At 39.6% G+C, this 22,243-nt stretch overlaps 2 protein-coding genes across 4 annotated transcripts in view; one reads left to right on the top strand and one right to left on the bottom strand.

Annotated features, from left to right (window-relative positions):
• ADSS2 (adenylosuccinate synthase 2) overlaps nt 1–22,243 on the top strand; it is a 66,784-nt gene that overhangs the window by 44,034 nt on the left and 507 nt on the right. Inside the window, exons 6-12 of the mRNA XM_045009490.1 lie at nt 4,070–4,177; nt 4,434–4,515; nt 6,107–6,233; nt 8,270–8,424; nt 9,493–9,617; nt 12,742–12,839; nt 21,167–21,316. Coding sequence (XP_044865425.1) covers nt 4,070–4,177; nt 4,434–4,515; nt 6,107–6,233; nt 8,270–8,424; nt 9,493–9,617; nt 12,742–12,839; nt 21,167–21,316 — 845 coding nt within the window. The remainder of the gene's footprint in view (nt 1–4,069; nt 4,178–4,433; nt 4,516–6,106; nt 6,234–8,269; nt 8,425–9,492; nt 9,618–12,741; nt 12,840–21,166; nt 21,317–22,243) is intronic.
• C3H1orf100 (chromosome 3 C1orf100 homolog) overlaps nt 3,690–22,243 on the bottom strand; it is a 37,198-nt gene continuing 18,644 nt past the window's right edge. For 2 of the 3 annotated variants that reach the window (XM_045009492.1, XM_045009491.1), the window contains exon 6: nt 10,201–10,336. In XM_045009492.1, the coding sequence (XP_044865427.1) occupies nt 10,216–10,336 (121 nt within the window). In that variant the 3' untranslated portion in view covers nt 10,201–10,215. Of the gene's footprint in view, nt 3,742–10,200; nt 10,337–22,243 lie in introns of those variants that run through there. The other variant, XM_045009494.1, reaches the window with a different exon arrangement.

Genomic DNA, 22,243 nt, shown 5'->3' with positions numbered 1-22,243 from the left:
TTGCTGTATCAACAGATGCCTCATTATACATTTTAAAGAACTTGAGAGCCACATTGAGATCCCTTGGAATTTATACCCCTGTAAATAAGAGGAGATTGTGCCCTCTGAGACCTACTAAAAGAGAATGCCCAGCCCTATATTCAGGATATCATAGACCAGGGGTTGGCAACCTTTCAGAAGCGGTGTGCCGAGTCTTCATTTATTCACTCTGATTTAAGGTTTCATGTGCCAGTAATGCATTTTAACATTTTTAGAAGGTCTCTTTCTATAAGTCTATAATATATAACTAAACTATTGTTGTATGTAAAGTAAATAAGGTTTTAAAAATGTTTAAGAAGCTTAATTTAAAATTAAATTAAAATGCAGAGCCCCCTGGACCGGTGGTCAGGGCCCAGGCGTGTGAGTGCCACTGAAAATCAGCTTGTGTGCTGCCTTTGGCACGTGTGCCATAGGTTGCCTACCGCTGTCACAGAACCTCTGGCCAAGAGACCAACTTACTCACCAAAAAAAAAAAAAGAAAAAAAAAAAAGAAACCTCCATCTGCTACAACTACATTTTCCCAGCCATCTATATCCTCCAAGCAACAGTTCTGATGGCTTGATCAAATCTCTCAACCATCTTTACAGCTGCAACATCCTATTTTCCCCCTCCCTCCTTTTGGATGCCACCACTTTCAGTATATAACATTGGACAAATGGGTTTTGGAAACCATAACTTTTGGTTCCGCCATCAATTTCAAGGGTCTCCCTCTTACACATCCCTATTCCTCTTCAGGGATCCCCTCACAATCAGTTACTACAACAAGAAGTAACTTCACTTCTGAGTTTAGAAGCAATAGAACCAGTTCCTGTGCAACACAATGCAAAGGGATTCTATTCAAAATACCTCCCAATGCCCAAAAAGAAGTATAGAGACCAGTTTTAGACCTGGGCACAGAACAGATATGTAAAACAGCAAAAATGCACAATGGTGATCCTGGCAGCAATAATTCAGTCATTAGAATTGGGAGATAGGTTGAGAGTCATGAACCAACAAGATGCATATTTTCATGTTGCTATTCACCCAGTACACAGTAGGTTTCTATACAGATACTAAACAATACTGGATTGATGCCCTCTGTATTATGTACATTCCTAATATCGCAGTATTTTTTTCATAACCAAGGAACTATGTTCTTCCTTTAGATATTTGCAGAATCCGAGCTTCCATTAAAAATGTCAAGTCCTTCTGGTAAAGTTCACAATGAAGATAGATGCACTGTTGTCTTGATAAGTCTGCATCTTGACAAACGACTGAAACAGTAATAATTGCCTTGGCTAAATGTGTTGACAGACTAAAACTGCTTCCACAAAGGGATCTGGAAAGGACAGAAGAGTTCTCCCACAGTACATCACAAACAATTTCTTAGAGCAGCTCCAGTGTTGTTCTGTTCCATATAGATTTTTGTACTAGGCTTATCATTGTAGTCTGTGAGAACCTTCATTAAGCAACACGACTGTGGTGAGGTCCTAAGATACCTAAGATACTTCCGCAGGAATCCTAGCCCAAAACATACTTAATTGCACTGCCAGTGTGGACACTGGTACACAAAGTATGGGGCTTATTTGGCTCTGCAGTATGTATGTTTGAAGGCAGGCTTGCCTAATGTGTCTGCACGTGTGTGAGCATGCCAACATACAGGTACGCATTGCAGTGTAAACATTCCCTAAGACTGCTATAAAGTTTTCTGTATTCACTTTAGTAAAAGTACAGCCCCTTGGAGGTCTTTGTCCAAAGCAATATTGATGATAGTTGATGGTATTATAGGCAATTGTGAGCTTTCCTTGTTCCACCCCAAGAGTCCAGAAGGACTTTACAGCCTTTTGATATCTTTACTCAGTTCTGAAATCTGGACACTCATCACTCTTATTTGCCAGTGGCTGTTGGTCCACCTTTGCTCTGCTATCACTGCCACCTGCTCAGCTTCCCAATCTCCCTCTCTTTCTCTTAGTTTCCTTTTTTCTGCCTCCCTACTCTTTCTTTTCTGCCTTCTTCCACTCTCCACCATTCCTCCTCCCATTTCAACTCCAGTGAGTGCCCACCAAAAAACAAATCCCATAGTTTTTGTGGGATAAATAAAACAATAGCCTGGTCACCCTTTTTCCTACCACAATCAGCATGCGGACACAAAGTCCCAGCAACATCTAATAAGATGTCTTCTCCACAGGGCTTTCTGGGGACAGAGCTCCAAAAATCTCCTCTGCCTCTCCTGCATCCTGTACTGGGTCCAACACTAGACATCCCAGAACTGTTTTCTATCAGAAAATGCAATGGCTTTGTATGAACCATTCATCTTCCTGGCCCCATCATGTCTGCCAGCCTCCAGTTTCTTTCCCTCTTCATCTACTCTGTCCTCTCCCCTTTTTACATACCCTCCCTTCCTTCACTCAAGTCTGCTCTCCCTAAAAATTCACTTAAGCTTTATTTAATTTGGAATAAGAGTTTTAATACTGATAAGCAAAAGGCACATGTTACATCTTATCTATATACAAACATAACATGGTATTATGTAACTTTTGTGCTACCTTTCCCCTATTTCTCACTCCAAACTCATCCTTAATCTTTTTACTGGTTTCACTTGTTTTGTCCTGTCTTAAATTTATATTGCAAACTTTCAGTGGCTTGAACATTTCTGTTTTTCAGGCACTTCTGGGCACGCAAAAGTAACACTGGTATGAATTTAGAAGCCTAAACATTAATGTCCCTATCCAGTTAACAGTGGATGATGCCTCATAAGGCTGTATATTGTGGCTGTGTATTAGCCCAATTAGGATGGGTTAGACACAGGTTTTAAGACTATTTTAGGTGAGCTTTCTTATGATGACTCTGAGAAATGCCTTTAAAACTTTAAAAAAAAATTGTTTTGGTGAAACATGACATTAGAATTAAAAATAAGGACAAAATTGTATATGAGGAATCCTTGCTGAAGTCATCAGATTTTGCCAAAAATTCAAGTCTTGTATAACCAATGAATAATTAATTTGGAATAATATAGTTTTTCATCAGTAGATATCAATGTACTTAATAGAAGATTAGATTCTTTGAAGCCTTATTTTATTTTCTAATTGGAAATTGAGAATAAAGTTGCTTTGCAGTCTCTCAATACAATGTTCCATCTGTTTGATCTATAACTGCCACGAGTGCCATGCAGACTACCATTTTATTAGCTTGATTCTCATTCTTCTAATCAGGTCTAGGTTTTTCGGTTGTACTTCCTCTCTGAAAACAGTGGAGACAAATAGTTGTATTTTGTGATGTCACTGGCATGGGTGGTTCTCTGTTTCCAGATGAAAGAAGGCTAGTGTCAGTTCTACATTGTTTCAGGAGAAACAGTTTAGATACCTTCTTGTTTTAGAGTAGTTGCTTAATTTTTCAGATGCTAGCAGTTCTGCAAATCTAATTAGAACCTTCTGTCTATGAATGTCCTCTTCTGATACTGAGCAAAGTTCCTGTTCTTCTTGTTCCTATGTGGAGTCTAGTGTTTGAAAGATTTCACATACATATTTTAAATTAGTCCTGTGTCTTTTGTCACTTCAGTGCCCAAGGCCTTCCTCCATCTTTCTTCCTCAAGAGAAATTTTTTGTCTTCTGGATAAATAAAACCTATCTTGGAAATGATCTGGTGCCTGGCTAATTTCAGTTCACATCATCGAAGGGTCATCAAAATCAGTTTCTTGCGCATGCAATTAGAGAAGAAATTAACCTGTCAGGATTTACACAAAAGAAATTTCAGTGAAGCAGGGGGGGGAAGAAGCAGAAGATTGGCTTTTTTAAAAACATTAACACTTAAAATATATGAAAGATGTAAACATTATGTTCACAAACAGGATTTAATCTTATGAAACTCCTTTTAAATTTTTAAATATAAAAATATTTAACACACATAAATTAAATTTTTAAGTTAAGCATTAAGAAAAAATGGTCAGAGGTCAAAGTTAAATGTTGTTAGTCAAAACTTGGTTTGCTTTTAAAATTAGCTTTTCGTCTTCTAACTTTGAGAGTAACATGTATGACTTTTACTTTTTTGAAAGCTTGGGAACGACCAAAAAGGGGATTGGTCCAGTGTATTCTTCGAAAGCAGCTCGAAGTGGGCTCAGAATGTGTGATCTTGTTTCTGATTTTGGTGAATTTTCGGAGAGGTAATTCTAGTTTTATATTTGAAATGTAACCTTTCAAGCATAACTTTTTAGACTAACAGTATACGAATTATATTAATGGTATATTTTGGCATGTTCCAGATAAATCTAATTTATATTCCAAAAAGTCTTAACTGGATGCATCTATCTGAATTTTCTTTTAATTGTGTAATCAAAAAGTAACTTTATATCAAAAGGTGGCAAATAAAATCTTAATGTTGCTGAGCAAAATTATTGAAGAATTGTTTTTGCCTTTCAGGTTCAAAGTGTTAGCTAATCAGTACAAAGCTATATATCCAACCTTAGAGATAGATCTTGAAGGGGAATTGAAAAAACTCAAGGTAAAACTATTTCTATGTTACAACAAATTATTTAATTGTATGTGCTCTTATTGTGAATCCCTAGAATGCAAATCATCAAACATTTTTGTGAGTTTTTATTTTGATAAATAACCCTGATGTCTGATAAAATAGCAATCGTTAAATAGGTTTCTAGTTCTTATTTTAAGAAGACTGTCAGTCTTTGTGCTCTGTTGGACCATTCTACTTCAGGAAGATTATTATAAATTAAAAAGGAATTGGGTGCTTAGAACACAAGTGTCACCTCATGATTCTTCACATATATCAGCCAAAAAAGTAAGCATTAAAATTGGGGGTTTTTAAAGCAACTTTGTTTATGATGAAAAACAGGGAGAGAACTAAGAGCTATGTAAGCCTGAACACTGCAGTTAATTGTTAGAATTCTAAAGAGACTTGAGCAAAGATTTTATTACCAAACATCCACTAGAAAAAGTTATCCTTTTAGCAGTTTATTGGTTATAATTGGACCCAGTTTCCTGACACAGATGAGTTGAAGAGTGGAGCATTTGGAGTTCTTCCCTTCCAGTTAACTGTAAAACTATGTAATTTTTTTATCTGGAATTCTATGAGCCCTGTTGATGGAGAATCAGTTATATGTTGAAGGTTTTTTAATCCTTTTATGATATTTACATATGCACTAAATTTGGGGGGCGGAGCCAATAGATCAACAGTTTACTGTGTGGAGTGGAGACATAAAAACATCACAGTGCCTGGGGGGAAATGACTTGTATTTACTATGCTTTTTACAGTGGTATACTAAAAAGTTGAAAGAGTAAAGCTGTGTGCTCCATGTAAACCAAATCATTAGTATGGGACAGTGTCTAGTCATACTCATGGGGGGACAGGATGTATGCTCAGTACTAATCTGCATGTTACAAAATGCTTAGTTCCTATAGGTAAGAGTAAGACAACCCCTCTCTCCATTAGCATAAATATAAAGAGACATTAGGCCATTGGCTCCAGATTGTCACTAATGGAATTTCAGAGAACTGGCTTTTGTGAGAAGTCTTTTAACACTTGCAAATAAGATGCTGAATGCAATAAAAATGTTTCTTTTAAGCTACATGTTTGAGTATTAATTTGGTCTTCAGATTTGTATTTGTAAAATATTCAAAATGCTGTGTTAAGAAATTTTGGATTAGATTTTCATTTTTTGCTTGCTTTTTTGTCCTTTCGGGAAGAGATCCTCATATCCATGATCTCTGCCTTCCGCCCCCATTACCAGCACACAGTGCCCCTCACATCTTTCTGATCAAATAGAACTGGGTGATGACCAGCACCTCAGGGAAGCCCAGTATCTTTCAAGAATTGTCTAGGAAAGATTATTTCTGAATGTGTATCTCACTTCTTTATTTCCTCTGTGTCAAAGGAATGAGTGGGTTGTCAGTATGGGCAGTAGCACTTGGACTGAAAATCAAACCTGGTTACTTATATGGCAGAGCAGTACTCATGAGGCCTCTGGCTGGCTTTATCATAATGAAACGTATAACTAGAGTATATTGTACACCTAATCATTCTGGTTTATAACTTACTAATTAAACCCAATCTTTAAAAAGCCTTTTGTATTACTTAGGGCTACATAGAAAGGATTAAACCAATGGTGAGGGATGGTGTTTATTTCATACATGAGGCTCTACATGGACCACCAAAGAAAATCTTAGTAGAAGGTGCAAATGCAGCATTACTGGACATTGATTTTGGTAGGTATAACTTTTCCTGAGAAACACAGTGGCATGTATGTGCCATGAAAGGAAAATGTCTAGTGGCTATGCCATGTATAGGTGCTCTTGTGGAAAATGTGTGTTTGTATTATGAGGAAGCACTAGACTTCCTATTTTAAGTCAGATTTTGACTCCACACTAAAATTTTCCCCTCCCAAAACTCAAAGAGTGGTTTGATATTTTTGGTCTTAGAAAAAAGAGGTGCTAATTAAATTTAGGAAATTCTTCTAAAGCTTTTTGGAAGTCAGTAAAAGTATGCACACATGAGGTCAGGATTTGGCCCTTGATTTGATTTTTAAGAATAACTTATTGAATGGTGTTGGTGTGATAATTGGCTAAACCAATCACATGCAATTAACTAGTTACTTTGCATATAGCAGTCCTGTTAAAAAGCTGAGTAAATTACTATGTGCTTTTCTTAGCATTTATAAAAGTCATATTTCATAGCTCAGTTGTGGAGCAGAGCTGTGAAAATACTTTGAAAAGAACTGAGCTAGCTAGCAGTGATGATCTTTCTGTATACATTTTATTTTATAGTATGACAAGATATTTTTAGTGTAAATTACTAAAATACTTCAAAGTATGCAATATTACAGGCTTTTGTGAGCTTCTTAAAATAAAGATAGTGTTTTTTACCTACATGGCTTATGAACTACCTGCCTGAGAGAACTTTCTCCGTGCTATACCTCTACATTTGAGATAGCAAATAATGTATTTTCTTGGATGTTAGAGTTTTCTAAGGGTGTATATCTGTGCTGCATCTCCTTACAGCGACGTGGAGAGTACATACACTGCACGCCGTGATAACACAGGTATAAATAGTAGTGTAGACAGTGAGGCATTGCTTAGGCAAGAAGATTGAAGACACCCCTGAATCCTTAGGGTATGTATCCTACACAGTTCTCTATGCACCCAAGCAGTGCCACTCCATAACAGTGTAGTGTCTCTCTGCCCTCTACCACAGGGAAAGACTCAGTGTGGAAAGGCTCCAGCAGCTCTCTGTGGTGAGGAGAGGTTCCAGCAGTGGGGAACTGTCAGAGCCTTTCCCCACTGCCTACCCCCCACCAGACCCTTTCATGGTGTCAAAGTTAGACTCAGGACTCTCAGTTTGTCAGACCACTCTCTTTTATTAGCACAGCGCTCTGCTAATAACACAGAGATAATGTGAGCACCATGCAAGACACAAACTATCTTATTTATGCAGATAAAAGGGTGAGAACTTAACAAGATAACAAAGGAAGCAGAATCTGATAAGTTTACCTGGGCTAGACATGCATATCTTATTTCCTTACTAACTATTACCAATCTTCTGTTAATGTTTCACCATTAGCATAATTATTTATGCCTAATGTTTCTTTTCCTGGCACCTGTATTTCAACATTTCTTATTTCTACTTAAAGGTACATATAACATTTCTTTAATCCATCCTTATTTTTACAATATAATTCATTCTGCTTTCACAATGGCCATATGTAGCTACATACCACAGTGTGGACACTGCAGTTTGTAGTTACATGTATGCTCATGCCAGTGGTGTGCAATGTAGACATGCCTTCAGTCTCCTTTCAAAATCCTCTTTTATTTATTTATTTATTTATTTGCTGTGAGTGAATGTACTATGTAATAGAGACACAGTACTTTCAGGTGACTCATGCCAATTTTTGGCTTGCATGTCCCTTGAAAGTTGCTTCACTCTTTGGGCTTGATCCTGTGCTAATTGATGTCAGGGTAAATCTCCTGTTGGTTTCAGTGGGGGCAGGAATGCACATTGCACAGAAGAAAATTAGGAATTCATTAAATATGAAAGAGAACCTAACTGCAAACTGTATTCATTTTGGTGTTCTTCATAGCTTTACAAAATCCACCAATGAGCTCTTCCCAATAGGTGTGAAATTACCCTATATATGGTTAACTAACTTTAAAAATAATTTAAGGACCAGTGTGTTTTTCTTTCTCAGAAAGTATGGTAGCACTTTTCAGTTCTCTTCTAATGTATTTATTTTTTGTTTAATTAGGGACGTATCCTTTTGTGACCTCTTCGAATTGTACAGTTGGAGGCGTTTGCACAGGTTTGGGCATGCCGCCTCAGAATGTTGGGGAAGTATATGGAGTTGTAAAAGCATATACAACTAGAGTTGGAATCGGTGCCTTTCCTACAGAACAAGATAATGTAAGCATTACTCATATGATCAACAAGTGGGAAAATAACTGGATGTGTTTCGTAGGTTTAGCCAGTAATACTCCTTAAAGCTAAGGGCATATTGTGACCTGTATAAAACTATCCCCAGCATCAGATTCTGCATGAGACTTAGTGGCATTTCTTGCCTTAAAATACTGCTATGCTCTGAAAAGTAACTTCCTCAGTTAACTAATCTGCAGCCTGGGTGCAGTGATCCATCTGTGCTTATTTTATAAAGTTGTTGCATATTTTTTAGTTCTGCAGAACCATTAATGCTGACAGAGAGGTAGATGAATTTTATTCTATCACATGCACCAGCAGCAAAATTGTAATGAAGGTCAAGTTGTAAAAAGGCAAGCCACCAAGAGTAAAGATTCTGCCCCAAAAACAGCTTGCCTTTTTGATCCTCAGCTGAATTTGCAGCACTGGCAGTCTGATTGCCAAGTATCTCAGAGTTCATTAAGCTTCATAACATTGGTGTGAAGAAATAGGTTAGGCATTACATAACTAAGGGGTCCCCAATGCGGTGCCCGCGGGTGCCATGGCGCCCATGGGGGTATCTTAATGCGCCCGCGTCCTGGCCCCCGGGAGAGCACCCGCCGAAATGCCGCAGCATCATTTCTGCGGGGACGCCTCTCGATGACGCCGCTTGTCGCCGACAAGTGATGTCATCGAGAGGCTTCGCCCCCGAATTTCGGCAGGGACGCCTTTCACTGACGCCGCTTGCCATTGGCAAGCGACGTCATCGAGAGGCAATGCCGCCGAAATTTGACGGCATTTCGGCGGGTGCTCCACCGCCGCAGTGGTCCTTCGGCTGGCGCCTGCCGGCCAAAAAGGTTGGGGACCACTGACATAGCTGAATGAAAATGTCGTGTTGAGAAAATGGTTTGCTTAACTAGCATTCTTAAATTAAAAAAAAAAAAAACAACCCACTAGCAATAGTAAGGGTACTTGTTTGTATTTTTATCTTGGTGGATAGTTTTGTGCATCATGGGGGAACTTTAAGGTTATTACAATATTTTGTTAGCTGTGCTAATAGACATGAAAATCTTCCATCAGGAAATTGGAGAATTGCTGCAAAAACGAGGTAAGGAGGTTGGCGTGACCACTGGTAGAAAAAGAAGATGTGGCTGGCTGGATCTTGTGTTACTCCGATACGCCCACATGATTAATGGATTTACTGCGTGAGTATTCTGGGGTGCTGACAAGTTGGCTTTCATATGTAGCATAACATGGATTATAGCAAACTGTACAGTTCCTAGTAAGTAACTCTTATGAAACTCACCAGCATTGGTAGAAAATGGTTCTATTCAAATGAACGCTATAAAAGTTTAATCAGCCTAAGAAGTTACATACCTTGGGTGTTAGCTTAGCAATTGATTCCATCTCTTTTGTGCAAAGTGATAGTGAATTGTGAACAATATATATGATACCTCCATCTTCCATACTTATGTTTTTTAAAGATAAGAACTTATATATAACACTTCTTATTTTTGGGTCCAGTGTGGTATTTTAAGGTATATTTTAATGTACTAAAATACTTTGAATATTTGCACTAAAATATTGTGTAAAGGTATAAAATAACCTCAGTCTACATTCCAACATGTATATTTTCTAAACTTGTTTCCAGCTTTTGTATGCCAAGAGAAATAGGCTACCACTTTAATATTAGTCTTACTTGTCAGTATAGTGTATAGTTAGTGCTAATGTCAGAAGGCACTGGAAATATCATTAATTTGCAAGTTGTTTTTAAAATATATACTTAACCGTATCGTGTCAGTCTCAGATCGGATGCCCAGATATTCTGAACGTATCTTTCACTTTTCTCCCTGTCCCCACTCTTGGGAGTTGCTTCCCCATGACATAGAATTTTTTTAACACACAACTAGCAGCAGAAATGGCTCTGAAAAATACACGTACAGAAAAACTGCATGGAGGTTAAAATACCTTCTTTCTTCCCCCCCCCCCCCCCACCCCACCCCGGAATTTGTGTTATCTGTCTGTATTTCAGTGATTCACATACTTTTAAAAAAGTTTTCCCTAACTGTCTCTCTAATAAAAGTACAAAATGACTCGCTATTCATGCAATTCCAAGAACTGTTTGCATTTGGTTCATATTACTTAGCACTTCTCTCTCCCTCCTCCCTCTTTTTTTTTTTTTTTTTTTTTTAAAGCATCTGAGGGCACTTCATGATTCTAGAGCTGGGGAGCCTTAGTATATAATAGCCAGTGGTACTAGATGCCAAGGAGTAGATTTAAATGAATACAAAATTTTCAATTTAAAACTCTGCAAATTACCTCTGAGAAATTTTTAATTAAAATCAAGTAGCATTGAAATAAAGCTCAGATGAAACTTCTAGTGCAGGGGTAGGCAACCTATGGCATGCTTGCCAAAGGTGGCATGCGAACTGATTTTCAGTGGCAGTCACGCTGCCCGGGTCCTGGCCACCAGTCCGAGGGGCTCTGCATTTTAATTTAATTTTCAATGATGTTTCTTAAACATTTTTAAAACCTTATTTACTTTACATACAATAGTTTAGTTATATATTATAGACTTATAGAAAGAGACCTTCTAAAAAAGTTAAAATGTATTACTGGCACGCGAAACCTTAAATTAGAGTGAATAAATGAAGACTCGGCACACCACTTCTGAAAGGTTGCCGATCCCTGGTCTAGCATAACAGATGGACCAGTGTAGATGTAAATCTTTATTTAAAATTTAACATTCATTTTCTTTGTCCTTGCCTACTTTTGGACAAGTAACATTTTAAAAGTTGCCCAGTTTTGGTTATCTGTGCATCTAGTTACATGTTTGAACAGTGCTTTTAATGTTTAATTTCAACTCTGTTCATATAACAGCTTGCTGAACAAATACATTAGAAGCCATTCATTAAACGCACTTCAAGATTGCTTTATCTCATTTGAACTAAATTTATCCAAAATTAGTTAATGCTGTCAGCACCTATTTGTTACTTAGTTATACATCAAATGACTGAGCTAAGTTTTTTGTGGACCTTTTTAATTAGTGTACTAGATTAACTCCCAATTTGTCGATCACACATTTAAAATAAAAAAATATGGAAGTGATCATAAAATATATTGTTCTATGCTTCTTGGCTCCTTTGAATGAGATGAAAAGAAATGCTGTGAGAAATCTATGTAATTGTCCTATTGCTTTCTATGAGAGATGTTAATGTGACTGTTAAAAGTCAAAAAGTAAACAAAGCAACCTAAGTAATTAGAATAATAGAAAATTAGGGTTGGAAGAGACCTCAGGAGATCATCTAGTTGAACCTCCTGCTCAAAGCAGGAACAACCCCAACTAAATCATCCCAGCCTGGCCTTTGTCAAGCCGGGCCTTAAAAACCTCTAAGGATGGAGATTCCACCACTTCCCTAGGTAACCCATTCCAGTGTTTTGCCACCCTCCTAGTGAAATCATTTTTCCTAATATCCAACCTAGACCTTCCCCACTGCAACTTGAGACCATGGCTCCTTGTTCTGTTATCTGCCACCACTGAGAACAGCCTAGCTCCACCCTCTTTGGAACCCCCCCTTCAGGTAGTCGAAGGCTGCTATCAAATCCTCCCCCTCACTCTTCTCTTCTGCAGACTAAATAAGCCCAATCAGCCTCTCCTCATAAATCATGTGCCCCATCCCCCTATGCTGGACTCTCTGCAATTTGTCCATATCCTTTCTGTAGTGGGGGGCCCAAAACTGGATGCAGTACTTCAGATGTGACCTCACCAGTGCTAACTAGAGAGGAATAATCAGTTCCCTCAATCTACTGGCAGTGCTCCCACTAATGCAGCCCAATATGCAGTTAGCCTTCTTGGCAACAAGGGCACACTTCTGACTCATATCCAGCTTCTCATCCACTGTAATTGTTCCATTAAAGCTGTAGACCATTCATTCTGTTTAAGAGGGGGAAAGTCTGTCCCTTGAATTATGATCTTATCATGTTTGTGTGAAATAGGGCATAATTAAGGATCTGGTCCAGAGGCTCCCATTGATTTCAATAGATTTTGTATCGATCCAACAGCTGTCTTGCTTGTATCTTACTTTATTGGCATGGACTTAGTTTTAAAACAATGAAAAAACAGTAGAAACAACAACTTCCGTTATTAAACATACAAAAAATTATTCCTCATTTGATTCCTAGTTGCTTTGGAGCTTAATATTTCATGTGACAAGTAGAAAGAAATGTAGTTAAGTTTTAGCCCAATAACTTAGAGTTTATAAAATGTCATTTAACAGAGAAAGGGCTTGTTTTTGTGTTTTTTTTTTTTTCCTTTTTAAAAAAAAATAGATTGGCTGTTATGAAATTGGATATCTTGGATGTATTTCCAGAAATCAAAGTTGGAGTTGCTTACATACTAAATGGTGAAATCATACCTCATTTTCCTGGTGAGTCTGTTTTATAATTACTGTATTGAGAGGTCATAAAGTGTTCAGAGTGCTTTAAAAAGGGTGTATATGTAGATAAAACTTCTGCACCCCGTGAGTTTGCGATTGCACAAGTGCCAAAGCCATACATGTCATCTCAATGAGTGCCTAGAAGGCATTCACACTACATCCTATAGTTCTTCTATCTGCCAAATAATTTGCAGAAAAAATTATTTTAAAATGTCTAACTTTTTTTTTACTCTTGATACTATTTATTCTTTTGCTACCTTTTATTCATCCTGATTTATTACATGAATCTAACTGTACAAGTCACAGAGGGAGGGAAGAATTAGAACTAATAAATTTAGATACTATAAATTATTCAAAATAGTATTTTTCCATGCATAGTAATATTGCATTTTTAAGGTTTAATATCTCCAGATATTGATGGGTGCTTCTGTGGGAATGGAAGAGCTAGGATTTTTCACTTTTCTAGTATGTGTATAATTCTAGTACTAAAGGGTCACAAGTTATTACCTGAAGAATGTTTGAAGCTGCTTAGGGGTTTTTAATGTTTTAATGTAGTACTGGCAAAGATTAATTAGTAGCAGGTGAAATAATCAAATGTAATTGCATGGATCATGTATGAGGATCTCAGTACCACATACATGATGACTTATAGAGATGTGATAAAAATGTTTTAAAGAAAAGCCTTAGAAACTCTACTTGATGACTTTATCTCATGATTATTAAATATCTCCTTTGGATAGTTATTGATCAGCTTATTCCAGTAAAGATTTGAAATTTTTTTTTTCCTGCAGTCCACAATTCTTGGCATCTGGGATGCACTCCTCTCTGCAGTTCATAGAGGTGGATCATAGTTTTAGAATCCCATGGTCAGGCCACCCCCTCTTGACTCCTGCTTGCTTCTAGTTTCTGTTCCTCTGTGGCAGCGTATGGCGGTTTTTACAGCTCCTGCCTTCACATTTGCCTAAAGGGGATGTTTTTTGTCAAAATTTGGGGCAGTAGTGAGCAGTGGTCTTCCTCCCTGCCACTACTCCCCCAGGCCATTTTTAGCCAGATGTTGGAACACCCTGGAACATCAGCTGCAGTGCTCCATATTGGCTCCTCTGCAGCTTCCAGGTATGGTAGAGCAGTCTAAAAATCAACAAATTAAATCCAAATGGTGCTGCATCTGTGAAACTGCAAGCTCAGCAGATGGTGAATTGTACCCAGCCTCTACCCACCTGAGCATCTACAGCTCCAACATGGGAGAAAATGGACCAGGAGTTTATGGGCAGAGCAGGGAAGAACTCCAAGGATGAGGAGGACCTCAGTCAACTCTGGGTAGTCCCAGGGACCCCTGGGGACCAGAAGGCAGACCTGCAGTGTACCCCATTCTAAAATTGGTCTAGAGCACCCTGGGAAAAGCAGAGCTCAGAAGCACTTTCTATCCTTCCCAGTTTGGCCAGGGGGGCTTTGGAAAAGGTTCCCCTCCCACTTCCATGACAGAATCGGACCCAGCAGGCAAGGACTCAGAAAGAGCTCTCAGCAAGGCTAGCTGCAAAAGGCCTCACCAAAGCTGTGACCGAGCTTGTAAGCTCTCAAAGCAAGCTAAAAAAGCTAATAAATCAAAGTGTGAAAAAGGGAAGAAAAGGTGTAGAAGATTTAGGAGGTATGAGTCCTCTGACTCCTCTTCCTTCCCCACCTCTGTAGAGAATGGTGAATTGTTGTGCTCTGTCTCCTATCAGGACCAGGGAAAGACTCAGCAAAGCTTTTTCCCCCTGATAAATTGAATGCCAATTCCAAGAGTAAGCCTCTGAGCAAATTTCTTCCCTCAAAATCCTCCCCTGAGGCTGTGATTCTCCTATACTCCTCCTTTGAGGAAGTAATTGGGGATGAATGGGATAAGCCAGACAAGAGCAAGCACGTTAACAGAAATGATCTTATGTTCTGTAGGATTTAGGAACCAAAAGTCCTGAATACTGAGATACCAAAGGTTGATGCTGCATAGTATCCCTGGTTAAATATATAGTTATCCCCTCAGAAGAGGAGTTCTAAAGACCCCACAGAGTGGCTTCCATTTTTCTCTCAAAGATTTTTGAGGCCTTCTCAGCCTCCTTCAGGGCATTCCAACAGTTGCTTGCTTTGTGAAGGCATCTTTCTCCTGGCTGGAAGATCTCAGAGCCCTCAAGTATTGAAATCACCCTGACTTTGGCTCTATTTTAAAGAGAGCTTCCCTGGCAACAGCGTTGGGAAGCAATGACATTCTCGGACAAAGCCATGACCTCCAGCTCAGTGACCAGGTGCCACTTATGGCTCCATTCCTGGAAGGTGGATAGCCACTTGAAACAGGTTCTGTGCTCTGCCAAATTCATGGGAACCCTTCTGAGAGAAGCTAGACAAGGTAGTGGCAGACAACGCTGCAAGATCTAAGCAGTCCTTTTGGATGCCACACCATGCTTTTGAGAGAAAGTACGGGCTGGCCATCAGGCAAAGGCATTCCTTTCAGCCTCCATCCTTATGGAAATAACAGGAAAGAGACAGACAGACGGTTCTCCAGAGGAAAGGCATGGAACCGGGGTTTGGGAGGAAAGCCCTGGAGGAATGGTTGCTTTGACCATGGACCAGTGGGTCAGGAAGATATATAGTGAGTCAGGAATACTCCAAGTTATGGGCTCCACCCCATCCGATTTTCATTGAGTCCTCAATCTTGAATGACCCTGTAAAGCACAGTCTAATCCAGAATGAGATTTCTCACCTCCTGGATATGGGAGTAATAGAAAGTGTTTCCTCAGAAGAAAGATTCTTGGGATTCTACTCCATCATCTTTATTGTTCAGAAGTGTACAGGGGAATCTGTTCTAGATATCACAAAACTCAACAAGTGGATCAAGAAAACAAAGTTCCAGATGGAGACCCTAACCTCTACAATGTCAGGCCAAGGGGCCATTCTGACTTCAGTGAATCTGGTGGATGCATACTTCCACATCCCTATCACTACCCAGCCATTGCAGGTTTGTAAGGTTTGCTTATGGGAGGAAGTGGTATCAATATCTCTGATTCGGCTTGTCCTCGCCCCCCTGGGTCTTTACAAAGATGTTGGTGATAATCATAGCAAACTCAGATCACAGGGGATCCACATGTATCCCTTCCTGGTTGACATCTTAACTAGAGCTTCATCCCCAGCAGCTGCACACAGAGCTACGTCTCTGACCTTGAATCTACAGGCTCATGGCTTTATTATCGACGTCAAGAAAAGTTCCTTGAATCTGTCTTTCCAAATAACTCACTTGGAAATGGACACAGACACTTTGGCAAGGATACATCCATTTCTGGAGAGGTCCAGAAGATTCAAGACTTCTTCGCATTGTTTTAGAACTGCAAGAGACCAGCCATTGCACCAAGCCTTCTTGGGCCCAGTCACACATCAGGAGCCTTCAAGGCTTCATCTGAAATGTATGGTACTACTTCCCGGAATGCTTGAAAGATCAAGTGAGGGTTCTGGCATAGGTGATCAACTCCTTAAAATGGTAGTCAGCCCAGTGCCTGCAAGGCCGCTCATGTGCCTTCCAGATTCCCCTGATCCTCACAACTAGTGCCAGGCTGGAGGGCTGGGGAACACACTTGAGGTCCCAACCAGCTCAAGGCATCTGGAACCTGGAGGAAGGGACTATAACATAAGCCTTTTAAAACTGAGAGCTGTCAAGCTGGTGCTACAAATGTTCCAGTCTAGCCTAGAGGGGAACCAGTCCTGATTAGGTCAGACAACACCATCACGGTCACACATGTGTATGCCAAAGGTGTTAGCAAGAAAGGCAGTGCTACATGCTGAAGCAAAGGAAATCATGCAGTGGGCAGAAAATTCTCTCCTCTCCCTCAGGGCAGTTCACATAAAGGGAGATCTGAACCAGAAGGTGGACTGGCTCAACAGGCACAAGGTGAACAACTCCAAGTGGTGTATGAATCAGGAAGTCTTCGAGTTAATTGTCCAGTCATTCAGTCTGCTCTCAACCAACCTATTCACAAATCACATGAACGCAAAGAGACTTAGGTACTTCACTAGGGAAGTAGACCCCAGCTTACCTGAGGACAGATGCCCAATCACACAAATGGCCACAGGGCCTCCTCTATGCATTTCCACCCTTCTCATTATTAGGGAAGGTGGTCTAGAAAATAAAATGAGAACAGGTGACAGTAATATTGGTAACACCTCATTGGTGACGGAGACCCTGGTTTTCGGACCTGAGAGAGCTGAAATTGGGACCACAACTGCAGCTCCCAAAGAGACAAGACATCTGCCCACAAGGTCCTCTTCTTCATCTGTAACCAAATTGGCTGCATCTGACAGCCTGGTTATTAAAAGGGAAGCAGTGGTCTCATTATCCTCCAAAGCCATCAGAACACTTCTAGAGGAGTATTGACTTGAAAGCACACTCCTCTATTGGGACCTGGTTTTGCAGCTGGTGCCAGGAACGTGAAGCAAACCCTAGAAATCCAAGACAACCAGAATTCTTGGATTTTCTCTAAAAAGGCTTTGACAAAGGTCTCCAACGTAGCACCTCTGCATGTCAGGTGTCTTCCCAATGTGTGATGTTCACATAATTACCAGGTTCTCTGGCAGAGAATCCCCAGGTAGCCAGATTGCTTAGGGTGATCCAGTTATCCAAGCCAGCAATTAGACCTCTTTTTTTCTCAAGTGGGCCACTTGTTCTGAGAGCCCTGACAAACGGTCCCTTGGTTCCCTTGATGTCAATTTGTCAGCATTTTATTTGTCCATCACAACTTGATTTCTGATAGCCATCACATCCGCCAGACAAGTGTTGGAGCTGTCAGCGCTCTCTATGCAGGAATCTTACTGCATGTTTCATGAGGTGTTCAGAACTCAGAAATCATTTTTCCCTGAAGGTGAGGTGGTCTTTCCACTCTTCCCAAGAGGTGATTCTACCTTCATTCTGTCCAAGGCCACAGCATCTCACTGAGATGATGTGTCACAGCTTAGATGCCCAAAGGGCTCTGAAAATTTACCTCAAAGGTACGGAGTCCACAAGGAGATCAGGTGTTCTGTTTGTATCCTTTCAGTCAAAATTCCAAGGACTCAGAGCTTCCAAGTCCTCTATTGCTTGGTGGGTTAGACTGTGCATTGTGGAAACATACCAGGCGTCAGAGATTCTGGTTCTAGAAGGATTCAGGGCACACTCCATGCGATCCCTGGTGGGCAGAAAGAGGTAATGAATTCACAGCAGAAATTTGTAAGGTGCCCACTAGGTCAAATGCTGCCACCTTTATCACGCACTGCACATCCTTTTCTCTGGCAGGAAAGTGTTGTAGGTGCTTGCCCGGATATGATTTTGGCCTTTGAGCAAATATTTAGAGATGGGTAAGGATACAGTTTTCCCTTTTCTGACCTTTTTCTATAACCCTCTCTACATCTGTTCACTGCTCGCTACTTCCCAGACATCAGGAATTGTGGGAGATGCTGGGATGCGGAACGGAGAATGTCTTACTGATGATTTCCTTTCTGCTAGCAGCATCTCCCACAATTCTATTCACCATGGATGTCTCATGAGTCAAGAGTCAGATATTAAGCAGAATTGTTACCATAAGACCATCTTCCTTGGTCTAATGTACATAGTTATTTTGTTATCTCTAGAATGTTTGTTGTTAATGTTATGAAAGTTTTACAGTTTGGGAATAACTCAACTGAAGGCAAGTAGGAGCTAAGGGGGCGTGGCCAGAACATGTGGGTCCAAAACTCTGATTCGCCTCCATGAGCTGCAGTGAGAGGAGGGCAGGCCAGACATCAACAATTGTGGGAGACATTGCTAGCAGAAAGGAAATTATTGGCAAGAAATTTTCTGTTCCTTTTCTAGAGAACAAAGCAATAATGCCAGTAACAAACTAATAAAATTTACCTATTCAGGAATTCTGTGCTATTGATGGCATCTAGCCTAGTGTAGGTTTTTTTTTTTTTTTTTTTTTTTAAATGCTGTCCCCATAGCACGTTCTTATTGATGTAGTTGACAAATCGTATATTTAGTTAACTTTGCTGGTATTTGCTGGACAGGACAAAGACAGTTGGCCTGTCTGGTCAAGATCTGGCTGGTTTTCAAGAGTACTCAGCATTGGCTTTACTGAATTCTTCTGAAAACCTGGGAATACATGAGCAGTTCTTTAAAATGTGCTTTATTTCTCCAAAAGGCATGATGTAATTCTTTTAAGTTGGTCTGTTTTGACATCCAGACCTTCCTATAAAATTTCAAAATATAAGAATATGAAGTGAAGTCCCTAACATGCATTAACTTCACTGCACCTTTATTCACCTGAGAACATAAGAACGGCCGTACTGGGTCAGACCAAAGGTCCATCAAGCCCAGTATCCTGTCCTCTGTCAGTGGCCAATGGCAGGAGCCCCAAAGGGAATGAACAGACAGGTTATCGTCAAGTGATCCATGCCCTGTCACCCAATCCCAGCTTCTGGCAAACAGAGGCTAGGGACACCATTTCTGCCCATCCTGGCTAATAGGTTCATCAATGACTATCTTCCATTAATCTATGTAGCTCCCTTTTCAACCCTGTTATAGTATTGGCCTTCACAACACCCTCTGGCAAGGAGTTCCAGAGGTTGACAGTGCGTTGCGTGAAAAAATACTTTCTTGTGTTTGTTTTAAACTTGCTACCTATTAATTTCATTTGGTGGCCCCTTGTTCTTGTATTATGAGGAGGAGTAAATAACTCTAAAGATGATTTCAGAGAACTATCCACAATGACTCCAAGATCTTTCTTGAGTGGTAACAGCTAATTTAGACCCCATCATTGTATATGTATAGTTAAGATTATGTTTTCCAATGTGCATTACTTTGTATTTATCAACAGTACATTTCATCTGCCATTTTGTTGCCCAGTCACCCATTTTTGTGAGACCCTTTTGTAGCTCTTCGCAGTATGCCTGGGACTTAACTATCTTGAATGGCTTTGTATCATCTGCAGATTTTGTCACCTCGCAGTTTACCCTTTTTTCCAGATCGTTTATGAATATGTTAAATAGGACCGGGCCCAGTACAGATCCCTGGGGGACACCACTATTTACCTCTCTCCATTCTGAAAACTGACCATTTATTCCTGCCCTTTGTTTCCTATCTTTTAACCAGTTACCAATCCATGAGAGAACCTTCCCTCTTATCCCATGACTGCTTATTTTGCTTAAGAGCATTTGGTGAGGGACCTTGTCAACGGCTTTCTGAAAATCTCAATACACTATATCCCCTGGATCTCTTTTGTCCGCATGCTTGTTGACCCCCCTCAAAGAATTCTAGTAGACTGGGGAGGCGTGATTTCCCTTTACAAAAACCATGTTAACTATTTCCCAACAAATTATGTTCATCTATGTGTCTGACAATTTTGTTCTTTATGATAGTTTGAACCAATTTGCCTGGTACTGAAGTGAGGCTTACTGGCCTGTAGTTGCCAGGGTCACCTCTGGAGACCTTATTAAAAATTGGCATCACATTAGCTATCCTCCAGTCATTTGGTACAGAAGCTGATTTAAATGATAGGTTACAGATGACAGTTAATAGTCCTGCAATTTCACGTTTGAGTTCCTTTAGAACTCTTGGGTGAATACCATCAGGTCCTGGAGCTGGGTTCACATATGGATAATAAGAGTGTTGCAGTGTATTCTAAATGTTAACAGATTTGGATTCTTTGAACTTCATAGGGGAAGTGAGTTTCTGAGATGAGGGCTCTTCACTAAGAAAGTCTCACCTACAGTCTTCTCCCATTTAATCCAGAGGGCTACTTAGCTCGAGTACGTCAGCTGATCTCAGTTGCAATGTGTCTCACTTGAAGTGGAGGATAAGTCCCAACATTTTGCAACAATATACAAGTCTGTTTTTAATACCTGCGCCATTGTGAAATACTGGTATATACAGGATGGCGGGCACATTAAATCTGAATTTGTGTTAGAGTGGGTTAGATTCCAACATAAGAGAACTTTCTACTGTGTAATAAGCTCTTAAGTATTCTTAAACAACAGACACCCCATGGTTTGAAATAATGTAGGCCAATGTCTGACTCCATATCAGGGAGAGCAATTGAAATCTACTCCTGATTAAGAGAATCCCCCTTATTTCACCACCTTTTAAACTATGGGTCATTTCACACTATTGTGCTTGCAGTATTTCTCAAGCTCAGGCAATATTAAGCAAGCTCCTTTTCTGAGGTCACCATCAGTAAAACAAGATGCTTGATAAAATGACTTCTAGCTATATGATTGGTTCTGTAAAAATATATAGAACTTTTGTATAATTTAATATTCACTGTATAAGTACTTATTCTTTGTTTCCTTAGCAAACCAGGAAGTCTTAAATAAAGTAGAGGTTCAGTATGAGACATTCCCAGGATGGGACACAGACATATCAAATGCAAGAACATTTGATGAACTGCCTGTAAATGCACAGAACTATGTTCGCTTTATAGAAATAGAGCTTGGCATTCCTGGTAAGTACAGCAAACTTTCCTGCTTCAAGAAACCTATGTGAAATAGACGTAACTTAAATTTATCTCCCTTGATCGTCAGATGCTAAAAATAACTTAACGAGCACCCAGAGTGCTAAAATAATAAGCTTTAAAGTGACTCTTTTGTACTTTGACATTTTAATGCTGAGCCTCATTTAGCTGCAAAATCTAAAAGGGGATCAACCTCTAAAATGTTTTCAGTATGTGTGTAGTCTAAATTTGCAGTGGTGGGTTATCATAATTTGCCAACTGATTTTGAGTACTGACATGAACACTGTTCTGTTTGCATGTTTGTTTAAAAAAAATGCTTGTGCAATAGGAAAAATCCTATTTGTAGGACTTTGAAAACAGAAAAGCTGAATGCAATATTTGATGATTATACTAATAAGGATTCAGTTCTGCCACCCTTATGTTTAGTTATCAATGTTTTCTTCTGTGAGTAGTCTATTGACTTCATTGGGACTTACTAAGAAGTAAAACACTAAATCAGTCCTAAACTAGTACTGAATGATTTACTCTGAGGAGAGATGGTTTTATGATCAAAGGATAGAACTAGAAATTGAGAGTTGGGAGTTGTATTCCTGGTTCTGTTACAGAATGTTACCTTTCAGCAACTCACTTAACTTCTATATGCTTAGTTTCCCTATCTGTAAAAATGATATTTCCATATTTTAGAAGGGTTTTGAGAATTTATTATTTTAGGCCATTCTCCATTTGAAGTCAGTGGCACAAGATCAGGCACTTCAAAGTGCTTCAGGATCTGTGAATGTGGTGGTGCTACAGAAATGCAAAATGTCATTCTCTAATAGCAATCATCAATACTATCAGTGCAACATATTCTTCTACATCAGCCATAGAACTTTTTTTTTCTTTACCAGAATGTTATGCTTTGAGTTTGAATTCCTCTGT

Source organism: Mauremys mutica, chromosome 3 (assembly GCF_020497125.1).
Source record: "Mauremys mutica isolate MM-2020 ecotype Southern chromosome 3, ASM2049712v1, whole genome shotgun sequence".
Taxonomy (NCBI): Eukaryota; Metazoa; Chordata; order Testudines; family Geoemydidae; genus Mauremys; species Mauremys mutica.
Note: the sequence above shows the minus strand (reverse complement) of the source record. Positions and strands in the feature narration are given on the sequence as shown.